Source organism: Peromyscus maniculatus, chromosome 16 (assembly GCF_049852395.1).
Source record: "Peromyscus maniculatus bairdii isolate BWxNUB_F1_BW_parent chromosome 16, HU_Pman_BW_mat_3.1, whole genome shotgun sequence".
Classification (NCBI taxonomy): domain Eukaryota; kingdom Metazoa; phylum Chordata; class Mammalia; order Rodentia; family Cricetidae; genus Peromyscus; species Peromyscus maniculatus.
The window spans coordinates 15,712,780-15,728,540 of NC_134867.1; the positions used below are offsets into that span (position 1 = coordinate 15,712,780).

At 39.3% G+C, this 15,761-nt stretch overlaps 1 protein-coding gene across 5 annotated transcripts in view; it reads right to left on the reverse strand.

Moving 5' to 3' along the window:
• The window catches only part of Rev3l (REV3 like, DNA directed polymerase zeta catalytic subunit), a 162,388-nt gene that overhangs the window by 100,108 nt on the left and 46,519 nt on the right, over positions 1-15,761 (reverse strand). For all 5 annotated transcript variants that reach the window (XR_013044982.1, XM_076552424.1, XM_016002786.3 and 2 more), the window contains 3 exons: positions 14,523-14,712; positions 3,709-3,783; positions 1,978-2,138 (listed from right to left, as the gene is read on the reverse strand). Coding sequence is in view for 4 of the 5 variants with exons in the window: in XM_006984301.4 (XP_006984363.1) it covers positions 1,978-2,138; positions 3,709-3,783; positions 14,523-14,712 (426 nt within the window). In the remaining variant the exon portion in view is untranslated. The remainder of the gene's footprint in view (positions 1-1,977; positions 2,139-3,708; positions 3,784-14,522; positions 14,713-15,761) is intronic.

Genomic DNA, 15,761 nt, shown 5'->3' on the forward strand with positions numbered 1-15,761 from the left:
ATACATTTAAATGAATGTAGTATGTAGCATATGTTGTCACTATAAAACATTTTCTTTCTAAAAGTTTTATTGCATCTAAATTGCTCCACATAAGGATATTAACCATTGGAGAGCTAAAAATAATTGAAAAACTATTAGTGAATTTAACATTGTATACTAGATCTCTGCACATAGTATCCTTACTTGATAAAGATTACAAATGATAATTTTTCAATAGCCATCAATAATGACAACATCTGCATTCTCTGCTGATTTGGGGTGTGTTTATTGTAACTCTAATATATTCTAGAACATTGTCCACTGAACATACACTGAATATAAAGAGAGTATGCTCTAGGGAGGATTTGTACTTTCTTCAACCAGATCTAAATACATTACCAGATTAGCACCACCTTGGATCACATTCTGTATTTGAGAATGTTTTAGTCCCAGGATATCCAAACTGGATTGAATGTCTCAAAAGTGTTCAAGTTAGGGAGCATCTCCTGGTGGTCCTACCTTATTCTGGAGTTTCCAGCTGCCAGGCAGACCTAGATGTGGGTTTCTCTTACAGCCAGTATAGTTGTTGCCTCAAAGAAGATTCTGAATTTCCCATGATAAACAAATGTCTTCAGAGCAAAAGTTATCCTTACTATATTACTACCTCTTTAGGTCTGCACTTTTTATTATTTGCAAATTCTTTGGTTATTTACTATTGTTTGAATATTATCCAACTTTTAAATGATTTTTTAAAGAGACTAACCTCAAAATATAGCCCATTAAAGTTTGGAAATGGTAGAAGGAATTGAAGAAATTAAACCAAAGGAGAATAGTTAGTAAACTTAGAAAGAAAAATGCTGATCCCTGGGTGAAGAAGTATGGCAAAGAGGAAAGAAAATATGGCAATCGGGAAGAACCTTTTAGCCAAAAGAAAAATGTCCACTTCAGTATGTTCTAAAAGAAATAGAAAGGAAGAAGAGATAACTTCGTAGGTAAAGTGTTTGCCTGCACAAGTACATGTGCACAAATGTGTGTACACGTGTGTGCACGCACTCTCTGTCCCCCCTCCTGCCCCCGCCACATAAGCTAGACCACTGAACCCAGAAATTTTACTGACAAGTGTATGCTGAAAATAAAAATTTTGTACAGGAGTGTTCAAAATAGCATTGTCTCCAAATGACCATCAACTGATGAAAACAAAAAAAGTAGGTTATACACACAACAGATCATTACTGTGTCACTAAAAGGAATGAAGAGCCGGTACCTGGCACGTGGTTAACCTTAAGAATATTATACTAAGTATACAAATTAGGTTTCCATATATTATACAATTCTACTAATACTAAATATACAGGATAGGTAACTATACATAAACAGAAAGTTGATTATTGATTACTCAGCAGTTGTAGGCCTGGGAAGCTTGCCTGGGAAGCTTGCAGATGAGAGTCATAAAATATAAAAAGGTTTCCTTCAAGGTGACTAAAATATGTGAAATCGATGTCAATGCCTGCATAGTTCCAAATAGATGAAAAACCTTCAAGTTGTCTCATTAGGAGTAGGTGAGTTATAAAGCGTATGAATATTTCAGTAAACTAGCAAAATGTCCTTTTTATTATTTTAAAGCTTTATTTATTTTTATGTATATGGGTATTTTGCCTGCAAGTATTTCTATTTACCACTGTGTGCTGGGTGCCTGAAGAGAACACTGAATCCCTTGGACTAGAATTAAATGTAGTTGTGAGTCACCACGTGGGTGCTGGGAATCAAACTGGGCTCTCTGGAAGAGCAGCCAGTGCTCTTACCTACTGAGCCATCTCCCGAGCTCCAGAAAATGTCCTCTCAAAAGCTTTTCCTGATAATCTCAAACCCCACTCTGAGCATTTCTTTGTATTCATTATCCACTCAGCATTCAGTTCTCCAAACATACTCTCTTTTTAAGTCATTAATTACATAGCACCTGCTTCAAAGCCTTAATGTGAACTTGAAAATTAACCTTACCTTTCCTTCTTGCTTTTCGGAACTTAACAGCAGCCAGGTTTATTAAATTCATCCCATAAAGATTGTAGTCAATGAAGAGCTGTAGGAGGTAGGGAATATGCGCTTCATGAGGCTGATAAAATTTATTCATTATGGCTCCACTTTGCAAAAGTTCACATATCCTAAGTTAGAAAAAGAAAGTTATAGAATTATGTTTTTAAAATATCAAACAAAGCAATGACTATATAAATATAGAGAACAAAAAACTAATACATAAAATTTTCATTTCAATATTTCCAGATATTTTTATTTTATTTGAAAAGTATAAATCCAAGTTTTAAAGTAACGAAAATGAAATTTTCTCATTGAAAAAAAATGCACAGATTAAAAGGTGAAAAAAAATTTAAAACCATTTTTTTAAAAAAACTTACAGAAATGCACACTGGGTATAGCAGTGCTTGCCTGCAATCCCAGCACTTGGCAAGCCGAAGCAGGAGGATATGTTTGTGGCCAGTCTAGGCTGCCTGACAAAACCCTGTCTCAAATCACCAAGATGGAGTTGTATGTGTCAGCCCTCCCAAAAGTAACTAAAAGCCAACAAGTTCTTTTTTTTCCAATTCAAGTAAGTTATAAGTAACTCCAGTTTCAGGACATCAAACACCCCCTTCTGACCTCCTCGGGTACTCTATGCCCATGGTGCACACACAGACAAGCAAACACACACACACACACACACACACACACAAAAAAAAAAAAAAATTTGAAGGATTGTAAGATAACACTGTGATAAATTATTTTTAAAAAGGAAAAACGACTGATGTTTACTTTCTTACCACTGAATACGTGAGAGATAATAAGAATCCCAAGAACTGTTCTTTTGTACTCCATGGTTATAAGAGAAGAATAGAGAACTGATACAAAAGTCCTTTCCTGGCATAATTCTGGAAAATTATTTTAGTACTTAATAGAAGCTATTTTGGGTAAGGTAGGGATGTGTGTATAAAAACTGGTTTTTACTTGTGTATAGAAGAAAATCATTATTGGGATTAGGGCACTCTATCTCTCTATTTTATATATAAAATTTGGTAAGGTGCTCAATTAGGTTAATTCAGAGCAAACCTCATGTCTTTGGTTCTGTATCTCTTACAGTTCCCTAACTCTCTGTAGAGAGACATTCTGCTTATATCTTACCAAATGGTTAATTTTTGCAACTCAGTATTAATTCCAAAAGGCCATTTATATTTTGTTACCATGTATTTAAAAACCTTGTGAATTTACTATGAAATGTGTGTGTTTGTTTCATTCCTGCTTTCAATAACATGGATTCTAGAATAACTGAAAAAATAAACTAGATGCAGTAGACTAAAAGCAAACGAAAAAAAATTCAAGCTATGAAGCAGCTAGTAAGGGGTCAACAAGGAGCTATCTCTTTTTAGTTTTGAACATATGGACTGGTCAATAGGGCACTGACATTATATCACACAGCTATCATCTCTGCTTACATAACTCAACACACACACTACATCTGAGACAGAAAAGAAGTAGACAGGGGCCATAAACAGAGGACCTACCTTTGAAGTATTCTTTATACAACCTAAGCAATGGACTCTCTCTACTCACATGTATAGACATTTTACATTCTCTACTGTAACGGTGTTAAGAATTACACAGCCTTTCTTCTATCTTTTTCTTGTTCTCACTAAAACATTGAAGTCATGGTCATTGATATTTTGGTCTCATTTAGCTCTGTACCTTTTCACCATTGCAGGATTGTAAAGATAGATCTTCATAAAGTGTCTTTCCTTCTCATGATAACCATAAAAAGGCCTAAAATAAAAGAAAAACATTAAAAAATATTTCTGTAATTCAGAGATGAAATAATGCAACTTATTGTCCTAATTAGGCTCACCTGGCCTAACTCAGTCTTTAATAGTTATTTAATATTATCCAAAACACATTAAAAAATACCCCAAGACCTTTCAACTAAACCTATTAGAGATTTACATATGACAGATTTACAATATAAGAATACATATAAATATTTTAAAATATTTTTTTAAAAAAAATACTGCTTTGATAAAACTAGGGACCAAAAAGAATAGCAAGCCATTTCTACCTTACAACTGATCATCACAACTCTAGAAAGAAGTTGCTCTTTGTTTGCTGTGTGGTTTGAATGAGAATGGCCGAGATCGGTCCCCATAGCTTGAATACTTGGTCGTCACCTGGTGGAACTAACTGTTTGAAGAAGGTATGTCACTGGGGCCACATCAAACTCTTTCTACTGTAAGTTGCCTCGGTCATGGTGTTTTACCACAGCAAGAGAAACGTAACTAATACACCTATCAACTAATGCCTCCAGAAACAGAAGAGCAGCTTTACAAATGTGTTAGGTTCAGTCGACTGAGGTCCCCACAACATTTCCTGTTTAGTTTGGCTTGGCCTGCTTGAGGACCCTGGGCCATCAACCAGACAAATGTGATGATTCTCCTGTGGCTAAGAAGTAGCAGAGCAGCCTATTCTTAGAGGTTCGATCCCAACCATTCATTCTGATCCCAGGGAAAACAGCTGAATAGACCTTTCTAGGAAGGTCATCTTCCAGGGGTCCAATGAAGTCACAGATGTAGCTCTCAGGCATTGACAGTTCCACTCATCTCTGTGTAGCCCTTGAACACAGACATGCATCTTCGAGTAGGCATGCTACACCCGGATGAGGAACCGAGTGGTCCAGCCCTGTCTTGATCTAGAAAAACGTACACACCTATCACGTTTGCAGCTGTGCCCAACCTAAGGGAACTGCTTTCTTGCTGGCAGTGTGATCCCACAACCACTGCGGCCTACAGAGACTTGCAGATATTGCTGGTGTTGATTACAATCAAAACGCTGAATACGTACACACAAACTTGTCTCACTGGAACACAAATCAGCATGGCACATCCAATCAAAATGACAGGAAAGTCTCTTCCTACTAAAGTCACCCCACAAACTGGCACAGGGAACTAAGTCAGCAGATGCACAAATACCAGCATAAAGAAGAATGAAAAATAAAAATGAAGTATGGTGCTTCCAAAGGAACACAGTAATTGTCTAGTAGAGTACAAAGAAGGAAATGAATTAATTACTTGGCAAGAAACTCTAGAGAATGAATTTTTCTGAAAAACTTCATACAATATTAAGGGAAAACTGACAATTAAATAAACTTGGAAGATAGTTCAAGGCATAACTGTGAAATTCATTAAGTAAAGAGGCTGAGAAAATTAATAAAAAAATTTAAAAATAAAATTATTGAAGCAATATATACTGGAACCTCCCAAAAATTAATTTTGAAAATAAAAAAACACAATAAATGAAGATAAGTATCTAGATGATTGAGAACCTCAACAGTAGAAGTGAACATACAGAAGAATTTCTGGGCCTGAAGATAGGTCTTTTGCAATAATCCAGTCAGGTTTTAAAAAGTAAAAAGATGTAGACACTTTATATATTCATTTTATGAGATTTCAGAAGGGGAAAAGCATAAGAAAAATCTAGCAAACAAAATAAGTGATTAAAAATGTTATAATTGGTCAAGCAATTGTTGAGGTTAAAGTCAAGAGGGTCAGTTTACAGTAGACCTAGCTACATGATACTGATATTCACATCCAGAAAGCTCAAAGGACTTAAAAAGTATTTTATTTAAAAAGCATCTCTCTGAGGAATATTATAATCAAAATTCTAAAAATTCAAAGACAAAGTTAAAACAAGGCAAGTATTAAGTCACTGGAATAAAAGCCTAAGTCCCAGGACAAATGTTACAGTCCAGGGGAGAAAGAGATGTGATCTGAGTTCTTAAAAAACAAAACAAACAGAACAAAACAAAACAAAACCCTGCCAAACACGAGTATTCTACCCAGCAAGGGCTGGGCCGGGGTGCAGTTGGTAAAGTACTTGTGTGGTATGTGCAAAGCCCTGTGTTCTATCTCTAGCAACACACAGGCAGACACATGAAGGGAAAGGTACTGTGAATAGAAAACAGAATGGAATAGAGCAGCCACAGGAAAGGTATTACAAATAAGGACTGTGTGCCTTCCTCAGTTTCTCCAACAAAACCCAAAATGCTGCAGATGCTTAAAATAAAACAGAAAGTAAAAATATGGGGGCTGGGAAGATGGTTCAATGGTTAAGAATGTGTACTGATCTTGCAGAGTTTGGTTCAGTTGCCTGCATCTCCAGCTGTAGGAGAATCCAATGGCTCTGCAGGCACTCACACATGAGTACACACATGTGTACTCACACATGATTAAAAAATAAACCTTCCAAAACCATGTTGCAATAAAATGAAGAATACCATAGCCACCAAAGCTATTTTCAGAAGCAAAGGAAAATTTTGTGTGTGTGCACTTGTGCATGGGTACGTGTACCTGCATGTACTTTGGATCTAGGACATCTAGTGTTCTGTTCTATCACACATCTCCTTATTCGCTTAAGACAGGAACTCTTTTTTTTTTTCCAAGACAGGGTTTCTCTGTGTAGCTTTGCGCCTTTCCTGGGACTCACTTGGTAGCCCAGGCTGGCCTCGAACTCACAGAGATCCGCCTGGCTCTGCCTCCCGAGTGCTGGGATTAAAGGCGTGCGCCACCAATGCCCGGCATCACAGGAACTCTGATTGTGGTGGTATGAATAAGAATGACCCCATAGGCTCATAATATTTGAATACTTAAGTCATCAGAGAGTGGCACTATTTGAAAGTATTAAGAGGATTAGGAGGTGTGGCCTTGTTGGAGGAAGTATGTCACTGAGGGTGTGCTCTGAGGTTCCAAAGGCCCCTGCCAAGCCCTGCATTGTTCTCTCTGTATCTCTCCCTCTCTCCTCTTCCTCTGCCTTACCATCAGAGTGTAGCTCTCAGCTACCACTCCAGCGCCTGCTGCCATGCCATCATGCTCCATGCCATGATGATAATGGACTAAGCCTCTGAAACTATACGCAAGACCCCAATTAAATGTTTTCTCTTGTTAGAGTTGCCTTGGTCATGATGTCTCTGCACACAATAATAAAACAGTAAGTAAGCTATTTACTGAACTTGGAGCCAGGCTGACAGCCAGCAAGTCCCAGCAATTCTCCTGTCTTTGCCCCTCAAAACATTGGCGTTATAAGCATACATAGACACGCACACGGAGATTTTTATGTGGGTGCTGGAGATCCAAACTCAGGTCCACATGCTTGGACAGCAAACATTCTTACCCAGCTCGAGAAATGCTTTTTAACAAAAGCAAAACTGAGGACAGCAGAGGAGACAATGCCCTCCACTTCAGGAGCAGTGGACTGGCAAGCAGTGCCTCCCTTCAAGTTAGATGGGAAGTCCAAGAAACCCCAAAACAATGGAGACTATTGCCATCACTCGTGCTGTACCCTTTAACAGCATTTATATGACCTTCCTTACTCAGCTTTGTTTAATAATTTCACAAGTTTACCAGGGAGAGGCAAAGTATATAATCATATATATGCACTCACATGTGTGTGTGTTTTATATATAAATGTGTATGTCAACACATGACACGTTTTAATAGCTGATGTCTTTAACATCTATACATATCAAATGAATCCAGTGAAAATTGAACACACTGGAAATTAAGAGCTTGAATGGGGCTGGTAAGATGGCTCAGTGGTTAAGGGTGTCTGCCGCCAAACCTGATGATCCAAGTTTAAATTCTGGGACCCACATGGTAGAAGGAGTACCAAGTCCCCTGAGTTGTCCTCTGACACTGCCCCCCAACTAAATAACTAAATAAATAACTGTTTAAGGGCTTAAGCATCCTATTGTGTTACCTCAGGATATGAGACTTAACAAGAAAACGGAGATACAAATGAGCATACTAAGGAGAGAAGTTTTCAATGAAAGCAGAAGCAGCTAAGGTTTCCGTATGATTTTAGGAGGACCAAAAACTCTAATGCCTCTGATAAACTGTGATTTTTCAAAGATGATGTAGTTAGAACAATACATGAACAAGGAGTTAGGGAGATGACTCAGTGTGTGCTTGCCATTCAAAAGCACAAGAACCTAAGTTCAAATCCCAGTAATGCATGTGAGGCCAGGTGCACGACATGGGTGTCTGTAATCTCACTGTTCCTTCAAGAAGGAAAGCAGAGACAAGAGAATCCCTGGACACTCATGGGCCAGCACATGCAGCCTAGCACACAGCAGAGAAATACAATAGAGAAGCTCTGTCTCAACTCAAGGCAGAAGGTGAAGACAACATCTGAGGTTATCTGTCTCAACTCAAGGCAGAAGGTGAAGACAACATCCCAGGTTATCTGATTCCATATATGTGCCACAGCACACAAGTGCCCATACCCACCAGACACGGCATACATACTCATACAACAATAAAGTTTTAAAAATTTAAAAACTTCTCATACTCTGGGTCAGAGCTATCTGTATTACTGTTACCAAGTAATTTCTATTAAAATTTTTATTTTGCTAGTTCCCAACATCTAAAATGTGCCCCCATCTCATCCTTGTCTCTCACTTTAATCTTGTCGTTATCACTCACTATTCTTTTGCCCTGGCCATATAAAACCACTTTAGGTTGTCCATTTGATTCCCTGATGTATCTGATCCTGCCCCATGTATCCCTGTATCTGATCCTCCCCATGTACCCCTGTATCTGATCCTCCCCATGTACCCCTGTATCTGATCCTCCCCATGTACCCCTGTATCTGATCCTGCCCCATGTATCCCTGTATCTGATCCTTCCCCATGTATCCCTGTATCTTATCCTCCCCATGTACCCCTGTATCTGATCCTCCCCATGTACCCCTGTATCTGATCCTTCCCCATGTATCCCTGTATCTGATCCTCCCCCTGTACTCCTGTATCTGATCCTCCCCATGTACTCCTGTATCTGATCCTCCCCATGTATCCCTGTATCTGATCCTCCCCATGCATCCCTGTATCTGATCCTCCCCATGTATCCCTGTATCTGATCCTCCCCATGTATCCCTGTATCTGATCCTCCCCATGTACTCCTGTATCTGATCCTCCCCATGTATCCCTGTATCTGATCCTCCCCCTGTACCCCTGTATCTGATCCTCCCCATGTACCCCTGTATCTGATCCTCCCCATGTATCCCTGTATCTGATCCTCCCCATGTATCCCTGTATCTGATCCTTCCTCATGTGTTCCCTGCTGTATCTGATCCTCCCCATGTACCCCTGTATCTGATCCTCCCCATGTATCCCTGTATCTGATCCTCCCCATGTACCCCTGTATCTGATCCTTCCTCATGTGTTCCCTGCTGTATCTGATCCTCCCCATGTATCCCCGTATCTGATCCTCCCCATGTATCCCTGTATCTGATCCTCCCCCTGTACTCCTGTATCTGATCCTTCCTCATGTGTTCCCTGCTGTATCTGATCCTCCCCATGTATCCCCGTATCTGATCCTCCCCATGTATCCCTGTATCTGATCCTCCCCATGTACTCCTGTATCTGATCCTCCCCATGTATCCCTGTATCTGATCCTCCCCCTGTACTCCTGTATCTGATCCTCCCCATGTACCCCTGTATCTGATCCTCCCCATGTATCCCTGTATCTGATCCTCCCCATGTACCCCTGTATCTGATCCTCCCCCTGTACTCCTGTATCTGATCCTCCCCATGTACCCCTGTATCTGATCCTCCCCATGTATCCCTGTATCTGATCCTCCCCATGTATCCCTGTATCTGATCCTCCCCATGTACTCCTGTATCTGATCCTCCCCATGTACCCCTGTATCTGATCCTCCCCATGTATCCCTGTATCTGATCCTCCCCATGTATCCCTGTATCTGATCCTCCCCATGTACCCCTGTATCTGATCCTCCCCATGTACCCCTGTATCTGATCCTCCCCATGTACCCCTGTATCTGATCCTCCCCATGTACCCCTGTATCTGATCCTCCCCATGTACCCCTGTATCTGATCCTCCCCATGTACCCCTGTATCTGATCCTCCCCATGTATCCCTGTATCTGATCCTCCCCATGTATCCCTGTATCTGATCCTCCCCCTGTACTCCTGTATCTGATCCTCCCCATGTACTCCTGTATCTGATCCTCCCCATGTACTCCTGTATCTGATCCTCCCCATGTATCCCTGTATCTGATCCTCCCCCTGTACTCCTGTATCTGATCCTCCCCATGTATCCCTGTATCTGATCCTTCCTCATGTGTTCCCTGCTGTATCTGATCCTCCCCATGCATCCCTGTATCTGATCCTCCCCATGTATCCCTGTATCTGATCCTCCCCATGTATCCCTGTATCTGATCCTCCCCATGTATCCCTGTATCTGATCCTTCCCTGTGTGTTCCCTGCTGTATCTGATCCTCCCCCTGTACTCCTGTATCTGATCCTCCTCATGTATCCCTGTATCTGATCCTTCCTCATGTGTTCCCTGCTGTATCTGATCCTCCCCATGTATCCCTGTATCTGATCCTTCCTCATGTGTTCCCTGCTGTATCTGATCCTCCTTCATGTGTTCCCTTGCTTACTATCTCCTCAGCCTGGAAAGCTCTGCTCCTGGCTTTTGCATAGCTTCCTTTCAGTATTCATTTAGATCTCAGCTTAACTCACCTCCCTCAGAACTGTAATCTCTGACCAACTCTGCCTTTCACCCTTTATTGTTAAGATTTATTTATTTTATGTGTATGTCAGTAAACTACAGATGTGCCTTGTGTCTAATGAGGCCAGGAGAAACTGTCAGATTGGATGTCCTGAAACTGAAGCTACACGTCTGCAAGACACATGTTCTGGGTGCTAGGAACTGAACCCTGGTTCTCTGCAACAACAAATGCCCTTAACCACTGAGTCATATCACCAACCCACCTCTATCATTTTTTTATAAATACTACTCACTACCTCTTCCTATATATGTGGCATGTATGCTCACATATGTATGCACATGTATGTAGTATGCATGTGTGTACATACATATAGAGGCCAAAGGTTGTGAGGTACAACACTATTACTTCTATAATTTGCTGCTGTTTCTATGAAGAAAGGGATAAAAGACATATGGCACTGTGATGGCTGTTCTTGGGTATCAATCTGACCACATCTGGAATTAACTGAAAACCCAAGCAGGTGGGCATACCTGTGAGGGATTTTTCTTGATTAGACCATTTGAAGAAGGAAGACTCACCCTAAATCTCTATAAAGGATGTGGAAGGAAGAAGCTTTTGGCCTGCTTGCCCTCAATCTCATCGGCAAGTTCATCTATCTTATTGCTGCGACAATCACTCCTTCAGTCTACTTCTTCAGGATTCAGCATTCACTGAAGATCAGCTGAGACAACCAGCTTCATAAGCTGCACAATTGCTGAATAGACTCTTCAACTTTTTGTTGGGAAACAACCACTGTTGGACTAGCCGGACCACAGCCTGTAAGCCACTCTAACACATCCCCTTTATATGTGTATGTAGATTTTATCAATTCTGTTCCCCTAGAAAACCTTGACTAATACACATGAAATCTCATTTTGTTATTGGTAAATTCCAAATTTTTCCTACTGTTGTGGTATTTTTCACACAGCTCTCAGGAGATAGGTCAACTTTACCCAAATAAATGGGAAGAAAACCTCCGTGAATGTGGTCCATATTATCTTTGCTTTGTCTTTGTTCACTAACAATCTTTTTTTTTTCAATTAGTTTCTTTATTTCAGACACTGAATAAGTCTTTAACTATTAAACCATAATTATTTGGAAATATGTGATTCTGGTTTCATATATATTGCCCCAAAATATAGCTTAGGAATTCTATACATTGTCTTCTATTTCTTTTAACCATGAAGGTCTCTGAATAATTTTAGCTTGCTAAGTTAGGGAATACGTAAGAAAGATTTGTCTACATGCAGGTGTGCACCATCCAAATCATACTGTGAACAAAAAAGACAGAGAAAAGGTGATTTTCTCTCCTTTTTCCAGAACTGGGATACAATTTTTCTTTTTCTTTTTTTTTAGTGACCACAGGTTCAAGCTCTCCAGCTCTCATAAATCTTGATTCTGGTTTCTAGAACTCCCACCAACAGCCTGGAGATGAGAATTATACTACTGACCTTTCTGGTTCTGAAGCTTTTTAGACTTGCACCCCAGGGGTTTCAGCATTCAGACTACTGCAACTTCTCAGCCTTTATAACCACGTGACACAGTCCTCCTAACAAGCACTCTCCCAGTATCTGTAGCTGTATCTTATCCACAGCAGTATCTACATCCTATTATTGTCTCTCTTTTGGCTAATAAGGTGTTCAACATTATGAAAAGGTTCTAGTGTGTACTAATAGAGAAGTAAACATGGTTCTTTCTGTGACTGAACTTTTAAACTAGTGGAAAAACATAAAATTAAGAGCAAAAATTAAAACAGTTGTGTTAAGTGCTAAAGTAAACAAAGAATGGGCTAATATATAGAACATTGATGATCATGACCTAAAGTAGTCATGCTTGTACAAAGAACTCTGGTGGAAAACAGTCTATTATACACAGAGCTGAAAAAAAGATCAGTGTCTCTGGATGGAAAACAACAAATAGGAGGTAGACAGAGGTCAGATATGGAGCTACAGTTAGAAAGTTGAAGCTACATTTCATGAGCACTATGGACATTTTTTTTAAATGGTCCAATTACATTTTGAGAAGAGTGGATTTTGTTTTGTTTACTGATTTGGAGTGAAACTATAGGAAAAAGAATCCAACTAAAAAATACAAAGAAGTCTAGATTAAGATGTAACAAAGTAGAAAAATGTAAGGTCTATACTTTGATCATACAGACATATAAACCCAAAACATCCAAGCATGGCCGCCAGACCTTTCCTCCAAAATGTTCCACCAATACACTCAAAATTCTGAGCAACAAAAAGTTCTGTTGTCATTCCTGACATATCTCACAACTCTCAACCAACTGAACAGGAAATCTCGACAACCCTCAGTATATATCCAGAAGCTGATCTTTGCATTACTTCCTTGCTACTACCCTACCCTAGTTCAGGCTACCATACTTTATCACCTAGACTGATGATCTAGTCCTACTGTACCTCCTGCTTCTCTACCCACATCTTCCCAAATCTTTGCTCCCCTGTACAGTTGCTAAAGGAACTCTAGTTACAGTCATACCTTGGCTGCTCAGTACCATGCAGCAGCTCAGAAAAAAAATTCCAAGTTCACAAAATAGCCTCCTATAGTGACTCTCAAATTTGAGTATACATCAGAATTGACAGAAAGCTTATTAAAATACAGATTGCTGGTCCCTAATCAACAGAGTTTCTCATTCAGTTCAAGCGCTCTGAGAAAGAAATGCAATGTCTGGAATATATCAGGGAGAACTCGTGAAAGGAGATGAACAGAGAGACAAAGAGGCTGGGGATGACCATCAGCCTTAGCTACTGATGTGATCCAAGGTAAAGGAAGAAGAAATGCAGGCAGGAGCTGTGAGTTATCTTCCACTGCACTGTAATTCAAAAAGAAAGAATACAGCAAAGCTATTGTAGAATTGTCAAGTCTCCAAATAAGAGACCTGACTTAGTGTTCTTCCTGCAGTCAGAGGGTGGCTAAAAGTAGCATATGGAAAGCCCTGGATTTCACCATGCCACCGTTCAGGTGCAATCCCTGTCCTCAGATTTGAGAACCACAATCTCACAACTGTCAAATCAAATATAGCCAATGCTAGAGATAGTAGAAGCCAAAGTATGGACACTGTACCTTGAAAATTAGTGGTCTACATGATCGTCTTCTCACACACACCCACCTACTCTCCTTCTGTCCTCTCCTTATTTCTTTCACTCCAGAAACCTGGACTCCTACTTACTTCCATCTTTTATATTTTATATCCATGTGATAGCAACATCACTGATCTTATCAATGAGATCCTTTCTGAGCACCCTATCTAAAACTGTTACAAGTCTTATATTCTTATAAAGTGACATCTTCTTTTCTTCTCTACCAACTATTATGTAACAGATAAATAAATCTATTTCATGTAATATGTACTGGTTATTACCTTTTTCTTGCTTTTAGAATATAACCTCTAAGGATTTTTGTTTTGTTTAGTAATATACAAGTAAAATGGTTTAGATCTTGGATATCTTCCAACAGTCCATGAGTTAAAGGCACTACTGAGAAAGTATCTTTAAAAATATAGTCTAGTGGGAGGTCTTTAAGTCATTAGGAGCATGTTCTCAAAGGGATTTTATAAGGTGATTGTCTCAGGTGTTTGGTACAGTGATAAGAAGCAGAGCAACATTCTGAGGACCTACAACAGTATATACAGAAAAGGTGCCATAAAGTAAACACGAACTACATGAATTCCATCAGTTCCAGGAAGCAGAGAAATGGGGAAGGTCAAAACAAAAACAACTGGCAGCCATTTCTTTTTCATTCCAGCAAAAAGTTACTTTGCAAAGCTTCAAAAAGAAATTCACCACAGCTCCAGTATTATGAAAGTAAAACAAATACGAACAAAATACATTTCATTTGAGTGTTTTCCTCTAATTAAAATAACATTTTAATTTAATTAAAAAAGAAATACAGAGAAGCAAAATTTAAAGGATATTATCATATACTTACATTCCTGATACTAATGACACTTTGAACACATGCTGAGCAGTGGAAGATGGATTGCCTAAAGCCACATTAAGTGCTCTGTCGATACTGAATGCCATCTGAGAAAGATAGCTTTCTGGCTGCTGTCCATAACCATCGTATGGCACATAGAGGTAAGGAAAGATGCCATGTAGATGAAGACATGTCTTCTGACCTAAAATGTAACACATTATAAACTTTAGTCTTGAGACACATGTAACAATATAACATTCAGAATTCAAGTCATTCAAATGTTCTAACGGCGATATAGCTTATGTAAGGTAGAAGAAAATTAGTCTATAGCCACCTATCTTAACCATACTTAATCATAAAACATTTCTAAGCATTTTGTAATCATAAACACTGTAATATATTATTTAAATGCTATACAGTTTTAGTGAAAAGATATGTAGCTACTTTATTATTACAATCTGACTAGTTTTATGTTATCTCATTGAATCACAGTGTTATAAAGCTTACAAAAATCACTGAACACTTACTAAAATCAATGACTACATCTTTGCATTAATGTTTTTACCTGAGAAATTTCCCTAAGACAGAGATAGCTCTAGGAGAAAATAAGTAGTTCCAGTGTGTGAAATTTTGCTATTGGGACTAGAAAGAGAAGTAAGGATAAAATTTTGCTGTTAGGAAGAAAACAAAACAACTTATGGATCAATTGTATGTAATAGAAATGGACTTCTGCATATTTAAACTTCCTATTTGATGGAATGGTTTTACAGGGAGATACAATGTGATGGGAGTCGGGGACCCAAAAGTGAGAAACCTACAAGACTGCACAGTTTTCAGGTGCAAAAACAGTACTGACTCACTAGCACACTACCTGGGCACAGCCAAGATAAAGAAAGACATGGGGGTTGGAGAAATGGCTCAGTACTCACTGCTCTTGCAAGATCTGGGTTTAGTTCCCAGGCCCTACCCTCTTGTGACCTCCATGAGCTCCTGCACACATGTGGTGCACATAAATTCATGCATGCTCTCATGCACACACATAAATAAAAACTAAGTCTCTTTTTGAAAAGAAAGAAATACTAGTAAGACTCAAAAGGAGAAGGGAAAGAAAAAAACTGCCACAAAACCAAAATCCATGATGAGGTTAAATTACAACAGAAACACAAGGCAGGGGCACCATTACTTCCCTGAGTCTGGCAGGGCAATGGAGTGGTCCTGTCCTCAGAGCACTGGCCTTAGCTCATCTTGGGC